This window comes from Pongo pygmaeus, chromosome 18 (assembly GCF_028885625.2).
Source record: "Pongo pygmaeus isolate AG05252 chromosome 18, NHGRI_mPonPyg2-v2.0_pri, whole genome shotgun sequence".
Taxonomy (NCBI): Eukaryota; Metazoa; Chordata; class Mammalia; order Primates; family Hominidae; genus Pongo; species Pongo pygmaeus.
In genome coordinates, this window is record NC_072391.2 from 55,823,895 (window position 1) to 55,849,028 (window position 25,134).

The window sequence follows — 25,134 nt, forward strand, 5'->3', positions numbered from 1 at the left end:
TTCAAAAATCTGTAGGCTGGGCACGGTGGCTCACGACTGTAATCCCAGCACTTTGGGAGGCCGAGGCGGGTGGATCACCTGAAGTCAGGAGTTTGAGACCAGCCTGACTAACATGGTGAAACCCCATCTCTACTAAAAATACAAAAATTAGCCAGGCATGGTGGTGGGTGCCTGTAATCCCAGCTATTTGGGAGGCTGAGGTAGGAGAATCGCTTGAACCCAGGAGGTGGAGGTTGCAGTGAGCTGAGATCACACCATTGCACTCCAGCCTGGGCAACAAGAACACTCCAGCATGGGTGACAAGAGAGAAACTCTGTCTCAAAAAAAAAAAAATTGTATACATTTTAGGGGTACAAGTACCATTTTGTTACATGGCTATATTGCATACGGTGAAGTCTGGGATTTTAGTGTATCCATCACTGAAATAATGTACATTGTATCCATTAAGTAATTTCTCATTATCCACCCGTCACACCAGGATGAGGATGTCTTGAGTGAAGTGTATGAATGGATGAATTTGGCTGTTTGCACTTGAGTACGCCTTTGGCATAGACGCATTCTTTCCTTCCTTCTGTTCAGAGAAGGTGAAACTCAACCTCCAGTTATTTGCTCCCTAGTCAGGCCCAAAGCCCAAAGCCCAAAGCCCAAAGCCAACCTACCCTTCGAGCCCTTCTGAAGTATTTCTTCCTTGCAGGGTCAGTCCCCCACTTTTACTAGGAGTTGGAGCCTGACCTTCACTTAAGTGTGGCTGGAGCAGAGAGGGGAAGTGTGGTGAGAGATGAGCTGGTTAGACTTGACCCTAAAGGCAAGGGGGAGTCATTAAGACCCTCCCAACACACAGTCAATGTCTGGCTACCTTGGCCACTTTTCAGTTCCTGAAGTCATGTTCCTCCCAGCTCAAGGCCTTTGCACATGCAGTTTCCATTGCTTGGCAAAGTCTCCCCCTCTCTCTTCACTAATTCCTACTCATCAGTCACAGGCCAGCTCAAACATCACTTCCTCCAGGAAGTCTTCCTCGACTCCCCAGACAACTTTCCAGATCCCAGACTAACACACTGTATTTTCCTTCCTTGGCACTTATCACAATTTGGAAGTGTATATTTGTGTCACTGCTTGCTTAGCATCAGTCTTCCCACAACTAGGCTGAGAGCAGTGCTGGAGTCTGCTTTGCTGGTTCTTTTTTTTTTTTTTTTTTTTTTTGAGACAGAGTTTCACTCTTGTTGCCCAGGCTGGAGTGCAATGGCATGATCTCAGCTCACTGTAACCTCCGCCTCCCGGGTTCAAGCAATTATCCTGTCTTAGTCTCCCAAGTAGCTGGGATTACAGGCATGCACCGCCATACCCAGCTAATTTTTGTATTTTTAGTAGAGACAGGGTTTCAGCATGTTGGCCAGACTGGTCTCGAACTTCTGGCCTTAGGTTATCTGCCCACCCTGTTCTCCCAAAGTGCTGGGATTACAGACGTGAGCCACCACACCCGGCCTTTGCTGGTTTTCTTGCCAGCACTGAGCGTGGTGACTGGTGGCTCCATAACCAAGACAGCTGGGACCTGCTCAACACTCGCCTCTGAAAAGATGGGGGTGGATACTCAGGAGTTTGAAGCTCTTGCCAAGATCTGAAGTCGGGGGACAGTCTGAGACCACAAAGGAACAGGAAAGACACAGTGAGGGCTTGAGTGAAGGCAGAGGTCGCAGGATTGGAGACTGTGATACATTCCTAAGTCATTGGAGAAGGACAGGTAGAACGTGGAAGAAAGCAGGGGTGGCAAGAGCCACTTGCAGGTCCCTGCTTGGCAGAGAGAGCATGGCGGTGCCATTCCGGAGATAGGGGTCAGAGACGGTGACGTGCCATCTACACCTCGTACCCCCGGCCCTTTTTCCTCCTGGCAGTGGCCTGGACTCTGTCCCCAGGACCAGACACAGGGGACACAGCTCAGCAGCACAAATCCCTTTTATTAACCATCTTCCCCTTCCCGAGTATACACAAGTAGAAAAGAAACAGTGAAGTACCCTGACAGGGAGGGTGGGGAGAGGATGGGAGGGGGCTCCTGAGGTTAGGACAAGAGGCCAGATTCCAGCTCCTTCTCCTGACTGGTCTGTCTCTGTGCAATGACTCCACTTACATCCCTCAACCCCCGAAACAAGACACTGGGGGACTGCAGCCCTGCTGACCAGGCTGTCTTCCTAGCCCTGTCAGGGACTGGTGCTGGCAGAGCTTGGTGCTGTGCCAGAGACTGATAGAAAACAGCACAGTGGGTCTGGCCCCGGGGGCAAAGATCAGGCACCAAGAGGGGATGTGAGAAAAGGCAGTTTATCCATCTGGGGACTGGACAGAAGCCCAGCCAGCCTCCAACCAGCTTCTGCTTCTTAGATCGGACTGCCCTGAGTGGTGGGAGGCTGGGCAGGGGGTCCCTCTCATACCCTGTACAGAGGTTTTGGGGAAGAGGGGACAAGGAAATGCTAGGGGCTCCAGGTGGAGGAGGAAGTCTGATTGGTGCCTGGGATTGGCCAAAGTGAGAGGGGGCAGCTGAGGGGCTGAGGTGGTCAAAACAGGAATATAGTGGGGAGTAGGGTGGGAGGTGGGGAGATAGCCTATCTCTTCACCTTGTCTGGGGTAACAATTCCAGTGTGACATCAATGTGGCTGGCCACTGAGGCCAGGCCTGATGGATGTGTGTTGCTGAGGAGGCTGGTAAGAGAGCCCCCACTGCCCTCAATTATGTGCGTGGGAGAGACTGAGCTACATAGTGAAATGGGATGGGAGGTGAAGAGGTGACAGGGTGAGGGGGAAGGAAGGAGCAGACAAAATCCAGACTGGAAGGGGAACTTCCAGGCCCGTGTGGCAGGCTCAAATGCTGCCCATCAGTGACAACCCAGCTGCCTTTTTGTTTGTTTTTGTTTTTTTGAGATGAAGTTTCACTCTTGTTGCCCAAGCTGGAGTGCAATGGCACGATCTCAGCTCACTGCAATCTCTGCCTCCTGGGTTTAAGCGGTTCTGCTGCCTCAGCCTCCCAAGTAGCTGGGATTACAGATGCCCGCCACCATGCCCAGCTAATTTTTTGTACTTTTAGTAGAGATGGGGTTTCGCCGTGTTGGCCAGGCTGGTCTTGAACTCCTGACCTCAAGTCATCTGCCCGCCTTGGCCTCCCAAAGTGCTGGGATTACAGGCGTGAGCCACTGCGCCCAGCCCTGCCTTTTTTTTTTTTTTTTTTTTTTTTTGTCTCTGGGTAGTCACGCTAGGGCTGGCGGGGAAGGAGGCAGAGGAAAGGCAGGGAGAAGAGAAAACATCACTGAAAAAGAAGGTATCGGGGAGGTACACCCTGATTCTGACCAGTCCAGCCCACACAGAGGGTCTGAAAGGTTCTCAGCCTTCTCCATCACCCACCCTGCGGCCTCTGAAAAGAGGGGCCCATCTCAGACAGAAAAGCAGATACCCCCAAACTTATGGGGAAAGCTAACGGAGGAATACTCACAGCACCGTGGCACGGGACGGCCCTTGGCTTCAGAGCCGGGCTGGCACCGTTTGTAAACATTAGACCTGGTGATGTCTGGGGATGGAGGAGAGGGATGCCCAGCCTGGACCATCAGGTTAGATGAAAGAGACAGGGTGGGGCCCCTCAAGGCCTGGGAAATGTCCATTAGCTATGGGAAAGAGGCTGACAGGTTCATGGTGGGGGTTGCCCAGGAAGGTGTGGACAAGGTCTGAATCTACCTGACTATGCATTTGCATGACTTCAGTGCTACCTTTGGAAGTGGCCAGGCTCCTGAGGAAGCTACCACTGGCCTGGGGTAATAAGCACAGCCCCTACTCAGGACAGGGTGCTCTGTGGAGGATGGTGGCCTTCTGTCCATAGTCATTCTCCAGAGGGAAGTCAGACTGGATTCTTTCTTATGAGATCTACCGACTCTCTTCACCCATGGATTCCAGGCATGGAGAAGTTGAGAACTGGGAGAGGAGGAAGGTTCCTCTATGACGTGAGACTTCCTGCCGCCATCCACGGCACTGCCAGGACTAGGGAGCAGGAAGGGGACTGGGTTTGAGCTGTCCAGAGGTGTGGGGCCTGAGTTTGCCCCAGTCCCTGGAAGAGGATGTCCAGATGTCATCCCACCAGTTGGAATGATTGTGGACTAAGAATGGCCCCATAGCTCTAAGAGATGGGTTCCTGCGACCAATGGCAAAGGCCTTGTGTTCCCTGGGAGGCAGTGGTTATGCCAAGAGATCCACAAAGATGGCGTTGGCTGTGGTCTGGCCAAAGATGAAGGCTCCCAGGGTGACCAAGAGGACTCCGTAGCTGACCAGCACCCACCAGCTGTAGAACAGAGGGTGAGAGAGGTCTGATCAGTCATCCCATCCCATGACTGCAGACTTCAATATATATAACTGTTAATTACTGTAATTATCGCACTTCTCCTGTTGGTAGAGCACTTCCTACTTCCCAAAGACTTCAATACGAAGGTAATGTGGGGCCAGGTGTATCGTCCCTACTCCATAGGTAAGAAGACCAAGATCTAATGGGAGTAACTGATTGGTCACATCATGCCAGGATTCGAATGTAGGCATCCTGATGGAAAGATGTTCAGAAAAAAGCACGTCACATGGAATGTGGTCTATTTAAAGGAAACAAAAAGCAGACATCTGCAAATGTATGTACCAATTAACAGCAACAGGGATAAAATGGAATTGAAATAAAGGGTGATTTCCGGCTGGGTGTGGTGGCTCACGCCTGTAATCCCAGCACTTTGGGAGGCCAAGGCGGGCGGATCACATGAGGTCAGGAGTTCGAGATCAGCCTGGGCAAGATGGCGAAACCCCATCTCTACTAAAAACAGAAAAATTAGGCTGGGTGCAGTGGCTCATGTCTGTAATCCCAGCACTTTGGGAGGCCGAGGCAGGTGGATCACCTGAGGCCAGGAGTTTGAGACCAGCCTGGCCATCGTGGTGAAACCCCGTCTCTACTAAAAAAAATTCAAAAAATGGCTGGGTATGGTGGCTCACGCCTGTAATCCCAGGACTTTGGGAGGCCAAGGTGGGCGGATCACCTGAGGTCAGGAGTTTGAGACCAGCCTAGCCAACATGGTGAAACCCCGTCTCTACCAAAAATACAAAAATTAGCCGGGCTTGGTGGCGCGCACCTGTAATCCCAGGTACCCTGGAGGTTGAGGCACAAGAATCGTTTGATCCTGGGAGGTTGCAGTGAGCCAAGATCACGCCACTGCACTCCAGACTGGGTGACAGAGCGAGATTCCATCTCAAAACAACAACAACAAACCCAAAAAATTAGCTGGGTGTGGTGGTGGGTGCCTGTAATCCCAGCTACTTAGGAGGCTGAGGCAGGAGAATCGCTTGAACCCAGGAGGTGGAGGTTGTTGCAGTGAGCAGAGATCGCACCATTGCACTCCAGCCTGGGCAACGAGTGAAACTCCATCTCAAAAAAAAAAAAAAAAAAAAGAAAAAAAAAGAAATAAAGGGTGATTTTTAAAATTCTTCTTGTTTTTCTTTTTTTGAGACGGAGTTTTGCTCTGTCACCCAGGCTGGAGTGCAGTGGTGCGATCTCCACTTACTGCAACCTCTGCCTCCGGGGTTCAAGCAATTCTCCTGCCTCAGCTTCCCGAGCTAGGACTACAGGCATGCGCCACCACAACCAGGTAATTTTTGTATTTTTAGTAGAGATGGGGTTTTGCCATGTTGGCCAGGCTGGTCTCGAACTCCTGACCTCAGGTGATCTGCCTGTCTTGGCCTCCTAAAGTGCTGGGATTACAGGCGTGAGCCACTGTGCCTGGCCGATTTTTTTTCTTCTTTAGACATGTTTGTATGGTTTTTTTTTTTTTTTGAGATAGAGTTTCCCTCTTGTTGCCCAGGCTGGAGTGTAATGGTGTGATCACGGCTCACTGCAACTTCCACCTCCTGGGTTCAAGCAATTCTCCTGCCTCAGTCTCCCAAGTAGCTGGGATTACAGGCAGGTGCCACCATGCCCGGCTAATTTTGTATTTTTAGTAGAGACGGGGTTTCACCATGTTGGTCAGGCTGGTCTCGAACTCCTGACCTCAGGTGATCTGCTCATCTTGGCCTCCCAAAGTGCTGGGATTACAGGCGTGAGCCACTGTGTCCAGCCGACATGTTCGTATTTTTAACGTTTTTTATAATGAACAAGTATTGTTATGTAATAAGTTTTTGTTGTTGTTGTTGAGATAGAGTCTCGCTGTGTCACCCAGGCTGGAGTGCAGTGGTGCAATCTTGGCTCACTGCAACGTCCACCTCCTGAGTTCAAGCGATTCTCCTGCCTCAGCCTCCCGAGTGGCTGGGATTACAGGCATGTGCCACCATGCCTGGCTAATTTTTGTATTTTTAGTAGAGACGCGGGTTCTCCATGTTGGCCAGGCTGGTCTCGAACTCCTGACCTCATGTGACCTGCCCGCTGAGATTACAGGCGTGAGCAACCACGTCTGGCCCTTTTATGTAACAAGTTTTTTAAAGCATGCACCTGTTCTCAAGCTTTCTACTATTCAGGGAAATGTGCACATGAAAACAATATGTTTTTCGTCCATCTGTCTAGCAAAACTTAGAAAGGCTGTAATATCCAGCACAGGCAGGGGTGTGAGGAAAAGGGGACTCCCATTCACTGCTGCTGGGACTCTAACTAGCACTGCCTTTTTGGAGGATAATATGAACCCGTGTGCCAAAGTAAAATGAACATGGCTTGTGACTTCACAGTTTCCATCTAAGAACTGATCCTACCCAAATCCTTGAGCATGTGTGCCAAGAAGTATAAGAATATCACATTCAGGACAGTTTCATACAAGATAATATTCTGCAGCCATTTAAAAAATGAAAAAGCATGGCCAGGTGTGGTGGCTCACACCTGTAATTTCAGCACTTTGGGAGGCTGATGCAGGAGATCGCATGAGGCCAAGGAGTTCAAGACGGGCCTGGGCAACAAAGTAAAACACTGTCTTGGCCGGGCTCGGTTGCTCACGCCTATAATCTCAGCATTTTGGGAGGCCAAGGCGGGTGGATCACTTGAGGTCAGAAGTTTGAGACTAGCCTGGCCAACATGGTGAAACCCCGTATCTACTAAAAATACAAAAAATTAGCCGGGCGTGGTAGTGGGCGCCTGTAATCCCAGCTACCCAGGAGGCTGAGGCAGGAGAATTGCTTGAGCCCGGGAGGCGGAGGTTGCAGTGAGCCGAGATCGCGCCACTGCACTCCAGCACGCCAGCCTGAACAACAAAGCAAGACTCCATCTCAAAAACAAAACGAAACAAAAAAGAACGCTGCTTCTACAAAAAATAAAATAAGTAGCTGGGTATAGTGGTGCATGCCTGTAGTCACAGCTACTTGGGAGGCTGAGGTGGGAGGATCACTTGAGCCCAGGGTTGAGGCTGCAGTGAGCTATGACTGCACCACTGCACTCTAGCCTGGATGACAGAGCAAGACCTTGTCTCTAAAAAAAAATTTTTTTTTTGAGACGGAGTTTCACTCTTGTTGCCCAGGCTGGAGTGCAATGGCATGATCTCAGCTCACTGCAACCTCTGCCTCCTGGGTTCAAGTGATTCTCCTGCCTCAACCTCCCAAGTAGCAGGGATTGCAGGCATGTACCACCACGCATGGCTAATTTTGTAATTTTAGTAGGGACGTGGTTTCACCATGTTGGTCAGGCTGGTTTTGAACTCCTGACCTCAAGTGATCCACCCGCCTCAGCCTCCCAGTGTGCTGGGATTACAGGTGTGAGCCACAGGGCCTGGACAAATTTTTTTTTTTAAATTTTTAATATTTTTATCTTCCAAGACTCCGTCATTCAATCTTTCTTAAAAAAATAAATAAATAAAAATTTTACAAAAGCAGCAGATCTTCTTATGCTGATGCAGTTAAGTGAAAAAAAAGCAAGTGGCAGACCAGATGCTGTGGCTCAGGCTTGTAATCCCAGAACTTTGGGAGGCTGAGGCAGGAGGATCACTTGAGTTCAGGAATGCAAGGCCAGCCTGGGCAACATAGTGAGACCCCATCTTGTAAAGAAAAAGTGTTGGGGGAAACTCAGTCCTCGTTTTTGCATATGGCCTTTGAAGATCAAAACAAATCTTTTTTTTTTTTTTTTCCTGGCCTTCGAGCTGTCCAGAGATTTTAAAAAAACTACCTCAACAAAATAAACAAATGGGACCTGAGATCTGTCTTCAAATGATTTTGGGGGGCAATACTCCTCCTAAGGCCTTTAAATATTTTTGACGGTAAAAAGAAATGTCAGTGGCCAGGCGTGGTGGCTCACGCCTGTAATCCCAGCACTTTGGGAGGCTGAGGCAGGCAGATCACCTGAGGTCAGGAGTTCAAGACCAGCCTGGCCAACATGGTGAAACTCCATCTCTACTAAAAATACAAAATTAAGCCGGGCACGGTGGCTCACATCTGAAATCCCAGCACCTTGGGAGGCTAAGGCAGGCGGATCATGAGGTCAGGAGTTCAAGACTAGCTGACCAATATGGTGAAACCCCGTGTCTACTAAAAATACAAAAAAAATTAGCTGGGCGTGGTGGCACATGCCTGTAGTTCCAGGTACTCAGGAGGCTGAGGAAGGAGAATCACTTGAACCTGGGAGGCGGAGGTTACAGTGAGCCAAGATCATGCCACTGCATTCCAGCCTGGGCAACAGAGCAAGACTCTGCCTCAAAAATAAAAATAAAAATAAAAGTAAAAATACAAAATTAGCCAGGCGTGGTGGTGTGTGCCTGTAATCACAGCTACTCAGGAGGCAGGAAAATCACTTGAACCTAGGAGGAGGAGGTTGGTGAGCCAAGATCACACCATTGCACTCCAGCCTGGGCAAAAAGAGCAAAACTCCGAACTCTGTCTCAAAAAAAAAAAAAAAAAAATGCATGTCAGTTACTTCAATTGGTAACTACTGTTTCACTACTAGATTGGGGGTTCGGGGGCTCCCTGAGCTCACCACCTAGACAAGAGGGAAAAAAAGAAAGCATTGGGAAGGCAAGAGAATTAACTGCTGTCTATACAATACTAATTTTAAGTCCAGAAAATGCAGATTGGTGTGGACTGACATTGGTCAGTGGAGGGATATGGAAGAGGAGGCTGGAAAAAGCTGATAGCCAGAAAGGGCTGACAGGAGCCCAGGAGCCAGGTCCTGCTGAAGAGCAGGGGATCATTACAGAGGGTGTGGGACAAATTATAGGAGCTGAGGAGGCAGGGTCTGGGTCTGAGGCAGTGGGGGTGTAGGCTGAGAAAGGTGGGGTAAGAGCTTTAAGAAAAGCTGTTTGAACGTGATATGGGACTGTAAGGGGTGGAGACCTGACTAGAAACTGGAACAAAGGGACTAGACCAGGAAAGCTAAACCTGAACCTGAAACCATTTTTTTTTTTTTTTTTTTTTGAGATAGAGTTTCGCTCCGTCGCCAGGCTAGAGTACAATGGTGCGATCTTGGCTCACTGCAACCTCTGCCTCCCAGGTTCAAGCGATTCTCCTGCCTCCGCCTCCCAAGTAGCTGGGATTACAGGTGGCCACCACCACGCCCAGGTAATTTTTTGTATTTTTAGTAGAGACAGGGTTTTACCACATTGGCCATCCTGGTCTCAAACTCCTGACCTCAGGTGATCCACCTGCCTGGGCCTCCCAGAGTGTTGGGATTACAGGTGTGAGCCACTGCACCTGGCTGAAACCATTTTTCATAAAACAAAACAAGAGCCCTGCATCTGTGTATACATCTGCATAGCTACGTGTACAGACACGCACACATGTACAGAAGTGGTTGAGGACACAGACCATACTGGTAACATGGAGCTATCTCAGAAGGGATGTGGGGGTGAGCAGGTTGTGGGGGAAGAGGGACTTCCATCTTTTTCTATTAAGCCCTTTATTAATGTTTACATTGTTAACAACTAGAACACTACCCAATTTTTAAAAGTATTAAAAAAAAAACCTGGCTGGGTGTGGTAGCTCACGCCTGTAATGCCAGCATTTTGGGAGGCCGAGGAAGGAGGATCACCTATGGTCAGGGGTTCGAGACCAGCCTGGCCAACATGGTGAAACCTCGTCTCTACTAAAAATACAAAAATTAGCTGGGTGTGGTGGCAGGCATCTGTAGTCCTAGCTACTCGGGAGGCTGAGGCAGGAGAATGGCGTGAACCCAGGAGGCGGAGCTTGCAGTGAGCTGAGATCGTGCCACTGCACTCCAGGCTGGGCGACACAGCGAGACTCCGTCTCAAAAACAAAACAAAACAAAACAAAAACCCATGATTTCTAAGTACACAAGCCTCTGACTCCTATCTGTTTTAAGGCCCCCACGAAGCCATGCTCCAATTCAGTGCCTCCCTGAGAGGATCAAGGGCTGGGCCCTGCTTTACCTGGCTGGTTTGACCTCTTCCATCTCAGAGAGTTTGGCTTGAATGAGGCACAGCCCTGAAAGAGAAGAAATGGCCCCGAGCATTTGTGAGGGGAGAGGGCTCCCTCCCTCCTAGCCACCCCCTTTCCCAAGAAGCAGTGCTGGATGGAGAAAGGCCCATGTTTACTCTTCTAGAAATTCCATCTCTGCCCCCACGCCATATCTTGCTGGGGTCGTCCGGCATCTGCTCTCCCATGACAGGCTGGCATCTGACAAGACCCCTTGGGCAGCATGCTAGACTCATAGCTAAAGGGATGGCACTCAATGGTGACTCAGTGGTGGCCCAACCCCAGGGGTCTTCCTAGTACACTTCCGAGCAGATCTGGCTCCCCCGCTCCAAGCAAAGTAGCTGAGGCTTTGAAGGTGGCTTCCTGGATAGAGACAAGCTGGATAAGGGTGGAACTCATGGCTGGGCAGACAGGGCAGTTCTCCAGGGATCTGGCGGTAGATCTGTGTCTGGAACCCAGGTTCCCTGATGTCTGTGTCAGGGTGCCACCCCAGACCCCACTGCCCTCTGGACTGTAATGGGCTGAACCAGCCAGATAGATCCCTCATAGTCAGGGAGCAGCAGACACCTGAATGAATGGTTAAGAGAATAGACTCTGGACCCAGACAGCGTGGGATGGAAAAGGTTTGTTACTAGTTGAGTTTGTTAAGCTCTAGGCAAGTCTGTGACCCTTTCTGAGCCCCACGTGCCATCAGTAAACTGGAGATCACAACTATACCTTCTTTCCAGGAGATAATGCTTGGATAGGGGCTAGTACAGAGGCGAGGCAGGTGATCAATTAGTGCTGGCGGTTACTCTCTCCTGCATGTTTTGAGCAAGTAGGGAGCTGAGGCTAGGCAGGCCCTGGGAGTCTGTGCTGTGGGGCTGTGAGATGGGGCACCAGGGGTCCGCACCTGGGAAGATGAAGATGAAGCAGGCGGCCAGGCCTCCAATGACTGAGATCACCTTGCCGATGTCAGGGATGAAGAGCGCCAGCAGCAGGGTGAGCAGGAACCAGACCAGCGTCTGCAGCACTCGCCGCCGCCGCTCCCGCCCCACGTCCTCCTCCACTGACACCCCCTGGTAGCGCAGCCACAGGCCTTCCACCACCGCCCTGCCCACAAGGAGAAGGGCTTAGAGGTGCCCCTGCCACTAGCAGCCCCCCACCTCTAGCTCACAGGAGCCAGACCCCTAACTGGGTAGACTGTGGGGAAAGCCCCATTCCTAAGCCTCAGTTTCCTCTTCTGTAAAATGGGCCACCAGCACTCTGTTTACCACAGGGACCAGAGACGGTGAAGGTGGAGAGCTTAGCACTTTGCTTTACATCACATGGAAACTGATATTGTTTTTTCCTTAAAAGGAGCTGTCTGGGGCATCCAAAGGGGAGGGTGTCCATGTGAAAGCTCAGGAAAGGATCTGGATAGATTCTTGTTTTTTTTTTTTGAGACAGGGTCTGGTTCTCTCACCCAGGCTGGAGTGCCGTGGTGCAATCTTGGCTCACTGCAGCCTTGAACTCCTGGGCTCCAGCCATCCTTTTGCCTCAGCCTCCCAAGTGGCTGAGTAGCTGGGACCACAGGTGCATGCCACCACACCTGGCTATTTATTTTATTTTGTGTAGAGACGGGGTCTCACTAGGTTGCCCAGGTGGTCTTGAACTCCTAGGCTCAAGCGATCCTTCTGCCTCAGCCTCCCAAAGTGCTGGGTTTAGAGACATGAGCCACCGTGCCATGCCATGGATAGAGATTCTTACAGGACTCACGGAATGTTCTGGTGACCCCAGGACAAAGGGTGCTTCTGAGACCTGGCCTGGGATATGTAGGGACCCATCCTAGGCACCGACTCTTTTCTGCAGTCTTCAGTTTCTCCTTCTACGGGATAGGGTCCACACAAGGCCAAAGGACCATGTTGGAAGGGCTCACAGCGGCTCGGAGGGGCCCTGGGGAGTGGAAGGGGGCTCACCGCCCACAGAAGTGCAGGATAGGGTAGGAGGTGAGCACGCTCAGGATGATGAAGGCTCGGGCAACGGCCACAGCCATGTCCTCCGAGGGATAGGACAGGAGCACATCAGGATCCACAGCAGCTCCAAAGGTCAGGAAGCCACAGATGCCTGTAGGCAGGGACAACTGGGTCAGGGCAACCCTGGGAGGGTAGTGGGGTGGACTGTCCACTCCTCCTAGGAGCAACATCAGCCTGGAGGCTGCTGCAGCAGCTCTGGACACTTAGACGAAGGCTCAGAGTGGGAGATGGGGCTCCGATCAGATGCCTTCCTCCCTGACTTCTCATATCCCCCATCGCTGGAAGCCCTCCAGCCCCCAGCTTTCTGAGCCTGAACTTACCCAGCACATTCCCACCTCAGTGCCAGACTGTTCTGTCTGGCAGACCTTCAGATGCCATCTCCCTATCATTCGGGTCTCAGTTTAGATGTCCTTCCTCAGAGAATGCTTCCTGCCAGTCCATCTACAATGACCCCCACCCCAGGCACTCTCTCACATCACCCTGTCCTATTTTTCTTTTCTTTTTTGAGACAGAGTCTTGCTCTGTTACCCAGACTAGAGTGCAGTAGTGTGATCATGGCTCACTGCAGCCTTGACCTCCTCGGCTCAAGCGATTCTCCCACCTGAGCCTCCCAAGTAGCTAGGACTACAGGCAGATGCCACCACACCCAGCTAATTTTTTTGTTGAGATGGGGTCTTGCTATGTTTCCCAGTCTGGTCTTGAACTCCTGGGCTCAAGCAATCCTCCTACCTCACCCTCCCAGAGTGTGAGCCACCACACCCAGCCTTCTTCTTTATTTTTTTGAGATGGAATTTCGCTCTTGTTGCCCAGGCTGGCACGCAGTGGCACGATCTCGGCTCAGTGCAGCCTCCACTTCCCAGGTTCAAGTGATTCTCCTGCCTCAGCCTCCTGAGTAGCTGGGATTACACCGTGCTCGGCTAATTTTTTTTTTTTTTTTGAGATGGAGTCGTGCTCTGTCGTGCCCAGGCTGGAGTACAGTGGCATGATCTTGGTCTCCTGGGTTCTCATGCCTCAGCCTCCTAAGCAGCTGGTATTACAGTCACCTGCCGCCATGCCTGGCTAATTTTTTTTTTTTTTTTGAGACGGAGTTTTGCTCTTTCACCCAGGCTGGAATGCAGTGGTGCGATTTCAGCTTACCGCAACCTCTGCTTTCTGGTTTCAAGTGTTTCTCCTGTCACAGCCTCCCAAGTAGCTGGGATTACAGGCGCCCGCCACCACGCCTGACTAATTTTTGTATTTTTAGTAGAAACGAGGTTTCACTATGTTGGCCAGGCTGGTCTCGAACTTCTGACTTCGTGATCCGCCCGCCTCGGGAAGTGCTGGGATTACAGGTGTGAGACACCACGCCCAGCCCTAATTTTTGTATTTTTAGTAAGATGGGGTTTCACCATGTTGGTTGGGTTGGTCTCGAACTCCTGACCTCATGTGATCTGCCTGCCTGGGCCTCCCAAAGTGCTGGGATCACAGGCGTGAGCCACGGTGCCTGGCCGTTTTTTTTTTTTTTTAAAGACAGGATCTTGCTCTGTCACTCAGGCTGGAGTGAAGTGGTACAATCATAGTTCCACTGTAGTCTTGAATTCTTAGACTCAAGTTCCTCCTGACTTGGCCTCCCAAGTCGGTGGAACTACAGGCACATGCCACCATGCCTGGCTAATTTTTTTTTTTTGAAGACAGAGTCTCACTCTCTCCCCCAGGCTGGAGTACAGTGGCGTGATCTTGGCTCATTGCAACCTCGGCCTCCCAGGTTCAAGTGATTCTCGTGCCCTAGCCTCCCGAGTAGCTGGGATTACAGGTGCCTGCCACCATGCCTGGCTAATTTTTGTAATTTTGGTAGAGACAGGGTTTTGCCATGTTGGCCAGGCTGGTCTCGAACTCGTGGCCTCAAGTGATTCACCCTGGGATTACAGGCGTGAGCCACCATGCCTGGCCGATGCCTGGCTAATTCTTTAATTTTTGTAGAGATGAGTCTCACCATGTTGCCGAGGCTGGTCTTGAACTCCTGGCCTCAAGCGGTTCTCCCATCTCAGCTTTTCAAAGTGTTGAGATTACAGGCATGATCCACTGTGCCTGTCCCCTAACACTCATTTCTCTCTTTTTTAGAGACAGGGTCTCACTCTGTTGCCCAGTTTGGAGTGTAATGGCATGATCATGGGTCTCTACAGCCTTGATCTCATAGGCTCAAGCGATCCTCCCACCTCAGCCTCCCAAGTAGCTGGGTCCACAGGTGCATGTTACCACAACCTGGCTAATTTTTTAATTTTTTGTAGAGATGGAGTTTCACCATGTTGCCCAGCCTGTCTTGAACTCCTGGGCTCAAGAGAACCTCTCACCTTGGCCTCCCATAGCTGAGATTATAGGTGTGAGCCACTGTGACCGGCCTCATCGCTTTCTAATTTTTTTTTAACTGTACTATCACATTGGTCTTTAAGTAAACAATAATAAAAATAAAAATAATAACAATAATAATAACAATAATTTTTTACAGGCTTATTTTCTGTCTCCCCAGCCAGAACATGAGCCCCAGGAGAATAGGGATTTGGCTGTTTGCCTCTCTTGTTCCTGGCTGTGTATTCAGAGGCTAGAACAGTACTGGCCTAGGCAGCTCCTATGGTCCATCCGTGGAAAGAACTCAGGGGATCCTTCTTCCGGGGTCTCCTACACTTGCTCCCTCATCCCAACCACTCTCCACACTGCAGCCAGAGCCATCTTTCCCCGAACCACCCCCCTGCTTAAAACGCTTCCTCTCTGACTCCCAGCAGCCCTCAAGGCCCAACAGGATCTGGCTGCCAGTGCCTGTCTGGCCTCACTGCCTGTCACCTGCCCCCATCACACACCACTCCAGCCACACAGACTTTCTTCCTGGCTCAGTGTTTTGGTGTTTTGTGGTTCTTCTGTCTAGAACCGTTCTTCCCCAGCTCCTCCTCTTCTGGCTCTTTCTCATCATTTGGGCCTCCTCTGAGAAGAACCTTCTGTGAACCACTCCCAAAGCCACCTATCCAGTCCCATTCATACCTTCCCCATTTTAGGCTGGGTTGGTGGCTCATGCCTGTAACCTCAGCACTTTGGGAGGCCAAGGCAGGAGAACTGCTTGAGCCCAGGAATTCAAGACCAGCCTGGGCAACATAGTGAGACCTTGTCTCTGCTAGAAAAAAAAAAAAAAAAATTAGCTGGGCACAGTGGCACATGGCTGTAGTCCCGGCTACTCTGGAAGCTGAGGCAGGAGGATCACTTGAACTCGGCAGGTTGAGGTTGCAGTAAGCTATCATCATGCCACTGCATTCCAGTCTGGGCGACAGTTTCTGAGACCCTTTCTCAAAACTAAATAAAATAGAACAAAACAAAACACACCTTCCCTATTTCACTGTCATCAGTATGCTCGCCACCATCTGGAATTCCTTACTGATTCCCTAGTTACTCCTGCATGACTGTCTCTCCAACAAGAATGTCAACTCCATGAGGGTAAGACCAGCTCTATCTCTCTCCATGGCATCCCCCATGCTGAGAACAGTTCCTGGTACTTCCTAGGCACCAACTTAGAACTGGTGAATGAATGGATGAATACGCCACTCTCATCTTGACAGGAGGAGGCCCCAGGCAGGCCAAGTTCAAGCCAATGCCTGTACAAGTCATGCTGGGAATGCAGGGCTGTCCCCAGGAAAGCTGGGCCCCAGGACCTGGGGACTCCTGTGGAAGTGAGAGCACTCTAGTCTCAGGTCTTGAGGGGGGAGCACTCACCTGTCCCCATGTAGACAGCGAGGGCTATGACCATGGCAGCTGTCACCACTCCACCCCAGGTCTTCACTTCAGGCTGCTGCATGCTGTTGAAGACGGGCACACTGCTGACGTGGCACTGTCCAGGTGAAGGGCACAGTCATGGTGGGGAAATGACCTCACCCCCAGTTTCCAGAGGAAGGTACCTTGGGAACAAAGACCCCAGGGACAAGGGGCAAGTCCTGAGGCCCCTGCTCCATCCTTCCCCCCAGGATTTCCTCCATTCTGCCTGGGTTCCTCCTCCTTCTTGGGTTCCATCCCGGGGAGGGGTGATCTAAGGGGACAGCAGGGACCTTGCAACTGGCACTGGCACCTGAAATCCGAAGCAGATGGTGGGCATAGCATTGAACACAGCCATCCAGGAAGCCGGCCTGTGAACAAACACACAAGGTGCTGCCACCTGGGAACCCCTGAAAGCCACTAACCCACCCCACACCCTCACTCTTCATTCAGCCCACCACAGTCTCCAGCAACTGGCATTCTATAGGTTCAACCCACAGAAGTCTGGTAACACGGAGAAGAGGCATCCCTATGTCCGAGGCACCCCCGGGAGGGGGCCTGGAGGCTCAGAAAAGCCCCCCTGGGGCCAAAATCCAGAATTCCTGGCTTCCGGACTGGGGCTTTTGCTTTACTGGTTTGTTCTTTTCAAAAAAAGGAAATTATTTTTGTTTTGTTTTGTTTTTTTGAGACGGAGTCTCGCTCTGTCGCCCAGGCTGGAGTGCAGTGGCGCGATCTCGGCTCGCTGCAACTTCTGCCTCCCGGGTTCGTGCCATTCTCCTGCCTCAGCCTCCCGAGTAGCTGTGACTACAGGTGCCCGCCACCACGCCCGGCTCATTTTTTTGTATTTTTTTAGTAGAGATGGGGTTTCACCGTGTTAGCCAGGATGGTCTCGATCTCCTGACCTTGTGATCTGCCCACCTCAGCCTCCCAAAGTGCTGGGATTACAGGCATGAGCCACTGCACCTGCCCCCATTTTTTTTTTTAAATAATAAATTCACCCTCAAAGATACAGAAATTACAGATAAGCACATACTGGAAACATGGGCAATTCCACCCTGGGATTCCACCCTCAGGTTCCTCCATGACCCAAGGCCTAGCCTCACACTGGCTCATCTGTTGGATGTGGGTGGCAAAGTGCCTCCTATCTCTGATTCTTGCTCTTCCCTCCAGTAACATCAGATCAGGGGCTCTTTCCTCCTTCCTACAATGACCAAGTCAGCCCTGATGAGCTCATGAGCCTTGAGAAGAGCACCTGTGTGGCCTTCTGGTTCCTGACCCAGCACCTGCTGGGGCCCAAGTGGTGGCTTCTTCCCCATGTCTCCTAGGGCCCTCACCCTCACCTGGTCAGTATGTTCCCTGGGGTCATCTCTTTATCTGGCCAGATGTACTTGATGATAACGATGGCTGTGACGTACCAGGTACCCACGACGCTCAGGAAGCTGCCGGGAAGGAGAGACTAAGTGTCCTCATCCCCAGCTGCCTCTTATCTGATTCCACCCCTAGGGACATCCACCTTCAGCTCTAGTGACCACAAGTGTCCACTGAATGAACTGGGGACTATGCCAAGCAAAGACTCAGGAAATGCCTGAGAAGTAGTTTCAGAGAAACCTGCCACAGCTAGGAGGGAGCTGGAGAGCCAACAGGGGACCCGATCAGCATCTCTGGCCATTGGGAAGTGCTGGTTCAGCTCCATGGCTCAGAGATGATGCAGACAGCAGAGCTCCAAAGCACACCTGGGACTTGAATCAGAGCAGCCCAGCCCGGGCAGGGGCTGTGGGCAGACCATCCTCTGACCCTGGCCTTTGAGAACTAAGAGATGCCAGAGGTAAGAGGATTGAGAGTACAGACACTTTTGTGTCAACATTTATGGGAGCCTTGGAGACAGCGGAGCACGGCCCCTGCACTTACAGACAGGGAAGCCTAGAAACCCACAACCTTTCAGACACTGAGACAGGAAACCAGTCTCCTTCCTTCATGCCAAGCTGCAGGTAAGATGCAGCCAGGCTGACAGGCTCAAAGACCCAAATCCCTTCCTCCCAGGGAAAGCCAGGCAGCCGCCTTCACTGCCCAGATACTACCTGTTCCTTCTTTGACAAGGACACTTAGAACTGAACTACTCATGGATGCAAAAGGACATTTAGAATTGAATCTCTCACGGATGCATCCTTTTTCTATGATAGAGACAGAAAAGGATGGTCTTATCTGAAACCCTGCAAGCCCCGGTCTGCCCTGCCTTGCCTACTCTTGCTCCCCAAGGTGAGGTGGCATGGAGGAGCAGGGTTCCCCAGGAGCCCTTGGGTCTACAGCTGCCCAGGATCATAGCTTCTGTCTGACCCAGGCTGGGGCCTCCAAACCTGGCATATTTCTGGAAACCAATCTCCCTGGGGATGGAGAGGGGCAGGATGAAGAGGAAGGCAGTGAGGCTGATGGTGAACTTGCGGTCTGTGTACCAAGGGCCGCTGGCCCCCTCCGGCTCTTTCGCCATCACAGCTATAACTGCACAGGGAGGAAGGAGGGAATGTCAAGCCAGGCCACCACGGGGTGTGGCCCTCCTGCTCTGCTGGGCCCCAGGACCTCCCTCTGCCTGGAGGGAGGATTCCCAGATGAATGCTGGGCCCAGGTAAGTCCTGGAGAGGTGTTCAGTGCCTTTTCCCTCCACCCCAGGATCTCTGGGGCTGATAAGAAGAGATGGGGTAGGGACTGAGGGAGAAGCTCACTCTTGTCCTGCTGGTCACCAATGATGATTAGGAAGGCAATGCAGGTGCCAAAGGTGTAGACAGCGATGGCCACCTCACACAGCACACCTGTCAGCTTGCCACACACAGCCCATACCACCTCCTGGTAGGTCCTCTCATTGCTGGCCTGGGAGCAGTAGGCCAGGATGACAAGGCCACTGATGATGAAAACCAGCATACCCTGTAGGCAGAGGCAGAACAAGAGCTTGTGGGAAAGGCCTGGCAGCAGAGGGCACCCTGGGCTCGCCTAGCATTTACTGGGCCAGTGCCCAAAGCAAGCTTGGCAAAGGCAATTTTAAGAGACTGCTAGAGGATGCTGAGTTGAGATTTTCTTTAAAAACAAAAAGTTTTGTGAAAAATTGCAAACATACAAAAGTAAAGAGAATAGGCTGGATGCGATGGCTCATGCCTGTAATCCCAGCACTTTGGGAGGCTGAGGCAGGAGGATCACTTGAAGTCAGGAGTTTGAGACCAGCCTGGCCAACGTGGTAAAACCCCGTCTCTACTAAAAATACAAAAATTAGCTGGGCATGGTGGTGGGTGCCTGTAATGCCAGCGACTTGGGAGGCTGAGGCAGGAGAATCACTTGAAACTGGGAGGCGGAGACTGAAGTAAGCCGAGATCAGGCCACTGCACTCCAGCCTGGGTGACAAAGCAAGACTCCATCTCAAAAAAAAAGTAAAGAGAATAGTAAAAAGAACTGTCATGTATCCATCACTCAGCTTCAAAAATGATCAATGCATGGCCAACTTGTTTCATCATTCCCCTTCCCTCCCACTCTGCATTTATTGTGAAGCCAATATAAGCTATCATATCATTTCATCAATAAATATTTCAGTATGTAGTTCTAAAAGATAAGGGCCCTCTTTTTAAACATACCACAAAATCAGTGTTACGCCTAAAAAATTAGAGATGTAATTGATGTTCAAATTTCTCTGATTGTTGGAAGGCTTCTGAAGTCTCATTTGGGTCAGAGGAAAGAATACTAGAATAGATTAGTCATGTCTGTCATGTGTGAGGGAGGGGAGAGCAGTGCGTGTATCACTTACTGGCCATCCCTGACCCAAAGCCTCCCTTTTGAGGCAAAGTGCCCAGCTGAACTGCACCTCTGCCCTCCCGGCCAGTGCACTCACCATCTGCAGTGCGATGCCTGCTGCCACGCCCCCCGCAGTGCTGAAGGCTGCTGGGAAGTTGAGTAACCCTGCGCCCAGGCACGCGTTGACAACGATGAAGATGGCCCCAAGTGTGGAAGTGGTGCCTCTGTCCGGACCCCCAGGAGAGGCTTCCCACTCACTCTTGGGGGCTGTGTCCACACAGGGACTCTGCAGCAGCCGGGCCCGCTCCCCGGCATCCGTGCTCAAGCCCCACTCGCTGTAGTCATTGTTGATGCTGACCTGGGCCATGGCCCCAAGAGCTTTCTTCCTGCAAGGTCTGTGGGTTCTGCCTTACAACCACATGCCCCAGGCAGCTGAGCAACACCCACCTGTTTGGGGCTGTTAGCCTAGGACTCTTCTCAACCTAGATGGGACAAAGGCAGGCACTACTGTTATCCTAAGATGGGGGAACTGAGGAACAAAAAGGTGAAATAACTTTCCCAAGATCACATGGGTAGGGTCCAAACCCAGGTATGCCTCTGTGCAGACAGTGCACTGGGTGCCAGAGTATGGGGAGAAAGACACAGAAACAGATCAGGTGCAAATCATGCTTGCTTCCTTCACGCATACAGACTCACTGGACCAGTTAGATGTCAACATAAAATAGGTACTAATACATCAGCACTAGAAAGAGGCCCCGCGTTGGACAGGTGTGTCATGGATACACTTTATCTCATTCAATCCTTAGGACAGCCTTGTGGTCAAAAGGTTCGGAGAGATCCCATCACTGACCCAGGGTCATATATTAGCAAGTTGCATAGCAGGATTTGGATCCAGATCTGTCTGGCTTCCCAGCCTGTTTCCACCCCACAGGGTCCCCAAAAGACCCCTCACCAAGAACTGAGATTCAACATATTACAGTCCAGCACGCCTCCCGGTGGCCCAGAGTCTGAATTCTGTGGCTTTTGAGGCCCTTCGAAATTCAGGCCAATTCTCGACTCTTATCTCATGTGACAAGCCCCCATGCCTGTCATGTTTGCATCTTCAGGAAAACAATAATTCATCCCATGCTTGGAATGCTCCCAACTCCTTTGCCGCCACCCTTTTAGGTCCTATTTCTTCCCCATTTCCTGGGTCACTCACTGAGCTCTTCTTGGAGCCATGTAGGGGCCCAGAACCACTCAAGCTGGTTTCTTCTCAGTACTCTCTCATGTGTTAGCATCTCACTGGCCACTAGGCTTGCTTTCCTGGGCTAGATTACAATGATCAGTGCCAAACATGCAGTGCTGTTTGTTACTATAAACCACTATTGCTGCAGCTATGGAATGCTTTCTCATTCAATCCTCAATGCAGCCCTAAAAGGTAGACATGACAGTCACCATTTTACCAAAGAGGAAGGTGAATCCCAGAGGGGATAACCACTCTCCCCTCAGTCATATGGCGGTCAGTGGTGGAGCTGGGATTCAAACCCAGGCCTGTCTGACTATAGGGCATCCATCTGTTTGTATCTGCCCCACTCCTGGGTCCAAGATGGTACCTTGGGTATGGCAGAACTCAGATAACAGGCTTATCACCTGACTGATTCTCTTTGCTCTCTGGGTAAACATAGTTGAGATGCAGTTTTTTTTCTTCCAAGAATCTCGAGAGGCTCTGAGGAGCCCAGCCCTGAAAAAGGACCTTCAGTGTTCTCAAGGTTCAGCTCATAGCCTGAGACCCGCACAGAAATGATGGTCCTAAAGCATCAAGTCCACCCCCAGATCAAGAGCAGCCCTGGATAGGGCTGTGATCTGGGTCTCCGAGTAGGTTCTGCCATCAGAATGCTGACTCCTCCGCTGCCTATCTGTGTGACCCTGGGCAAGTCACTTCGCCCCTCTAGGTCTTTACATCATTATGTTCCTGTGGGTTGTGTTAATATCAGTAAGGGTTTAAGACTCAATAAATGGTCACTGCTGCTGTTATTTCTGCAGATGCCCCTTCCCATGTTGCCCACCACCACCATGCCTGAGACTCTCCAGCCCTAAGCAAGCAGAGAGTAGAACACTGATCAAAACCAGAGCCTGGGCCAGGTGTGGTGGCTCACGTCTGTAATCCCAGCACTTTGGGAGGTCGAGGTGGGCAGATCACCTGAGGTCAGGAGTTTGAGACCAGCCTGGCCAACATGATGAAACCCCATCTCTACTAAAAATACAAAAATTAGCCAGGTGTGGTGGCACACCCCTGTAATCCCAGCTGTGCAGGAGGCTGAGGCAGGAGAATCGCCTGAAATTGGGAGACAGAGGTTGCAGTGAGCCCAGATCACGCCACTGCACTCCAGTCTGGGCGACAGACTCTGTCTCAAAACAAACAAACAAACAAAACCCAAACCAGAGCCTGGTGCTATTGGCCAGGTAACAATGGGCACAGAGGCCCTGGGATAGGTAATGGGAGAAAGAGCAGGAAGAAGGCCGGATTTCAAGGGCAGGAACTAAGGGGGCAGGGAGGAGCCAGGGCAGTCTTCCCCAGAGGCTGCTATTAGCTGGTTACCACCCAGGCTGGCGAAATCTGCCAAAGACTCCTTCTCCTAGAGTCTCCTCATTCCTGAGTCCCGATTTCAGGGTACTCACACAAAACTCCATTTTAATTTCTACTCCCTCCCTGGTTTAGTCTTTATTTATTTAGAGACAGGGTCTTACTCTGTTGCCCAGGCTGGAATGCAGTGGCGCAATCAGAGCTCACTGCAGCCTCAATCTACTGGGCTCAAGCAATCCTCCTACCTCAACTTCCCGAGTACCTGGGACTACAAGCGTGTGCCACCACAGCCAGCTAACTTTTTAATTTTTTTTTTCTTGAGACGGAGTCTTGCTCTTGTCACCCAGGCTGGAGTGCAATGGCATGATCTCAGCTCACTGCAACCTCTGCCTCCTGGGTTCAGAGATTTTCCTGCCTCAGCCTCCTGAGTAGCTGGGATTACAGGTGCTCGCCACCATGCTTGGCTAATTTCTGTATTTTTAGTAGAGATGGGGTTTTGCCGTGTTGGCCAGGCTGGTCTTGAACTCCTGACCTTGTGATCCCCCTGCCTTGGCCTCCCAAAGTGCTAGGATTACAGGCATGAGCCACCACGCTTGGCCAACTTTTTAAATTTTTTTGTTCCTGTGGGGAGCAAAATTGGCCTTTCAAAATTCAGGCCAATTCTCAACTCTTCTCCCAGGTGACAAGCCCCCCCATGCCTGTCGTGTTTAAATTTTTTGTAGAGATGAGGAGGTCTCACTATGTTGCCCAGGCTGGTCTTGAACTCCTGGGCTCAAGCAATCCTGCTGCCTAGGCCTCCCAAAGTGCTGGGATTACAGGCATGAGCCACAGCCCCAGGCCTGGTTTAGTCTTTATAGCCCAGAGGGAAAAAAAGGGAACTGAGCAGATTCAGCCATAACGACTGCCCTAACCATTAATGGGCCACCCTCTCTGATGCCTTCAGCCCACTGGGGGTTTAAAATGACTAACAAGACCCCTTGGGCTACTTCCCATCGCTCCTCTTGATGATGGACAAACAAAGCTGGGGACCATCCATTCATGAGAGGGAAAGGGTGAAAGTTCATATGCTCTCAGCCATCTGTCATCAAGCATGGAACCAAGGGACATGGCACCAGAGGAAACATTCCTCTGCTGGCTCGAAACCCAGCAAGATCTGTCAGATGTCACAGGGCTTACACATCCTCTTATACATCTTGTCACCCAACCAGCAACTCAGCAAAATCAAAGCAGCAAGCAGTGAAGGCAGTCTTGGGACTCCCAGGCTTCCAGTGTAGCTAGAGAAAGAACCCTGCAAAGTGACCACTGCCAGAGCTGTGACCACCTCCTCCCCGCTGCTCATGTCACAGAGACAGAGGTCTGCAGAGTGACTTGTCCAAGGTCACAAGGCTTGATGTGGCTTCCTGACTCTCCAACCAAAATGTTTCCCTTGGGCACCCCTGCCCGAGTCCTGCACCATCTGCCAGCCTCTCCTGCCACCCACATGAGAGTACATGCTGGGGTCCTCATGGAACTCAGAAGCTAGGGGTCCCACCTCTTGCAGATTCTCTGCCTTGGTTAAGATCTCTTGGCACCCCCACTGCTCACTGGCAAATTACTCAGCCCATTGTTGCACCTTACCTGCTCTTTCTCCCTGATGGGCTGTGCCAGAGGCGGTTGCTCCTTCTCCCCAAAGGTCTGGGATCTGATTCTCCTCACTTCCCTTTCTGGCCCCAATTTCTTCTTTCTCAAGACTTTGCCTAAAATTTGCTGTCAGCAGAGGGAAGAGTTTGGGCTACTTCTGTGCTGGCTTCAGCAGAGCTGGAGGAAACTGAGCGGCTCTCACGCTTACTCATGGAATGGAGCTCCAGGACAGACAGGAAAACAGGCCCAGGAGGGAGAGGTTACACTAAGGTCACAGTGGGTAGCTGGCAGAGCCAGAATAGAAGCCTGATGCCCACATGCTCAGGCCAGCGATGTAGGCCCCTCAGATCCCAACTGGAGTGTGCTCCCAGTCCAGCCTGGGGTTGGAGTCCTGAGATAGAAAGGGTGGGCTGCTTTGTGAGGTGAGCCAGGGCGCACCCGGGCCAGGAGGCCGGGGCGGGGCGATTCCCAGGCCTGGAGCGAGAAGGGTGGGCTACTGTGGGGTAAACTGGGGAGGAGCTCCGGGACTCGATCCCAGCCTAGGACTGGGTGGATACCCGCCGGCTGGGCAAAGGCGCGGCAGAGCCGGCGCAACAGAGGGGCGGGCGTGGGGCGAGGACGCCGAGATCTGGACCCCTGCAGGAAAAGGGCCTGAGCTCTTCCGCGGCGGCGGGGACCGAGGCGCTCCACAGACCTCGGGGATCTAACACTTCCACCCCCCAGAGCCTGTCTCCGGCCACCTACCTTGGGGCAGTCTTTCCCGAGCCGGCTGCGGAGACACGTGAGCATGGATCACATGACGCCCGCTCGGGCGGCCGCGGGACACGCTGGGAGTCGTAGTTTCCGCAAATGTGAAGCTTGGACAACACCAGCTTCCTGAATCCTCAGCCCGACAGCACTGCTCTGAGTCAGCCTCGCGTCCAGCCAGCTCGTGTTTATCCTCTTACTTTTAGTCTTGGCCTCTTGACCAAATCAAACACTGCTCCTTCCTCCAAGGAAGAGCATTAGGAGGTCTGGCGTCTTT

At 51.5% G+C, this 25,134-nt stretch overlaps 1 protein-coding gene across 9 annotated transcripts; it reads right to left on the reverse strand.

Annotated features, from left to right (window-relative positions):
* Positions 1-1,932: 1,932 nt before the first annotated feature.
* Positions 1,933-25,134, reverse strand: SLC38A7 (solute carrier family 38 member 7). Of its 9 annotated transcripts, XM_054452923.2 has the most exons (13): positions 24,855-25,015; positions 24,108-24,236; positions 20,022-20,406; positions 18,871-19,069; positions 18,508-18,649; positions 17,494-17,592; positions 16,467-16,524; positions 16,118-16,232; positions 12,326-12,473; positions 11,281-11,480; positions 10,343-10,397; positions 4,405-4,560; positions 4,169-4,308 (listed from the first exon to the last, which is right to left on the reverse strand). In XM_054452923.2, the coding sequence occupies exons 3-12, from the start codon at positions 20,289-20,291 to the stop codon at positions 4,428-4,430; spliced, it is 1,419 nt and encodes a 472-aa protein (XP_054308898.1). In that variant the 5' UTR covers positions 20,292-20,406; positions 24,108-24,236; positions 24,855-25,015; the 3' UTR covers positions 4,169-4,308; positions 4,405-4,427. The 9 variants fall into 9 exon arrangements, with proteins under 9 accessions (XP_054308899.1, XP_054308900.1, XP_063510393.1 ...); XM_054452924.2 differs by lacking the exon at positions 4,405-4,560 and having other exon boundaries at positions 1,933-4,308; positions 24,855-25,134; XM_054452925.2 differs by lacking the exons at positions 4,405-4,560; positions 24,108-24,236 and having other exon boundaries at positions 1,933-4,308; positions 24,855-25,088.

Excerpts from the sequence above, each read along its gene's own strand:
- SLC38A7 (XM_054452923.2), bottom strand. The coding sequence starts at position 20,291 with ATGGCCCAGGTCAGCATCAACAATGACTACAGCGAGTGGGGCTTGAGC. Across the intron at positions 12,474-16,117 it reads CGCTGTCTACATGGGGACAG|GCATCTGTGGCTTCCTGACC; the intron begins GTGAGTGCTCCC and ends CCCTGCCTACAG. Across the intron at positions 11,481-12,325 it reads ATCCTGCACTTCTGTGGGCG|GGCGGTGGTGGAAGGCCTGT; the intron begins GTGAGCCCCCTT and ends CCTTGTGGGCAG.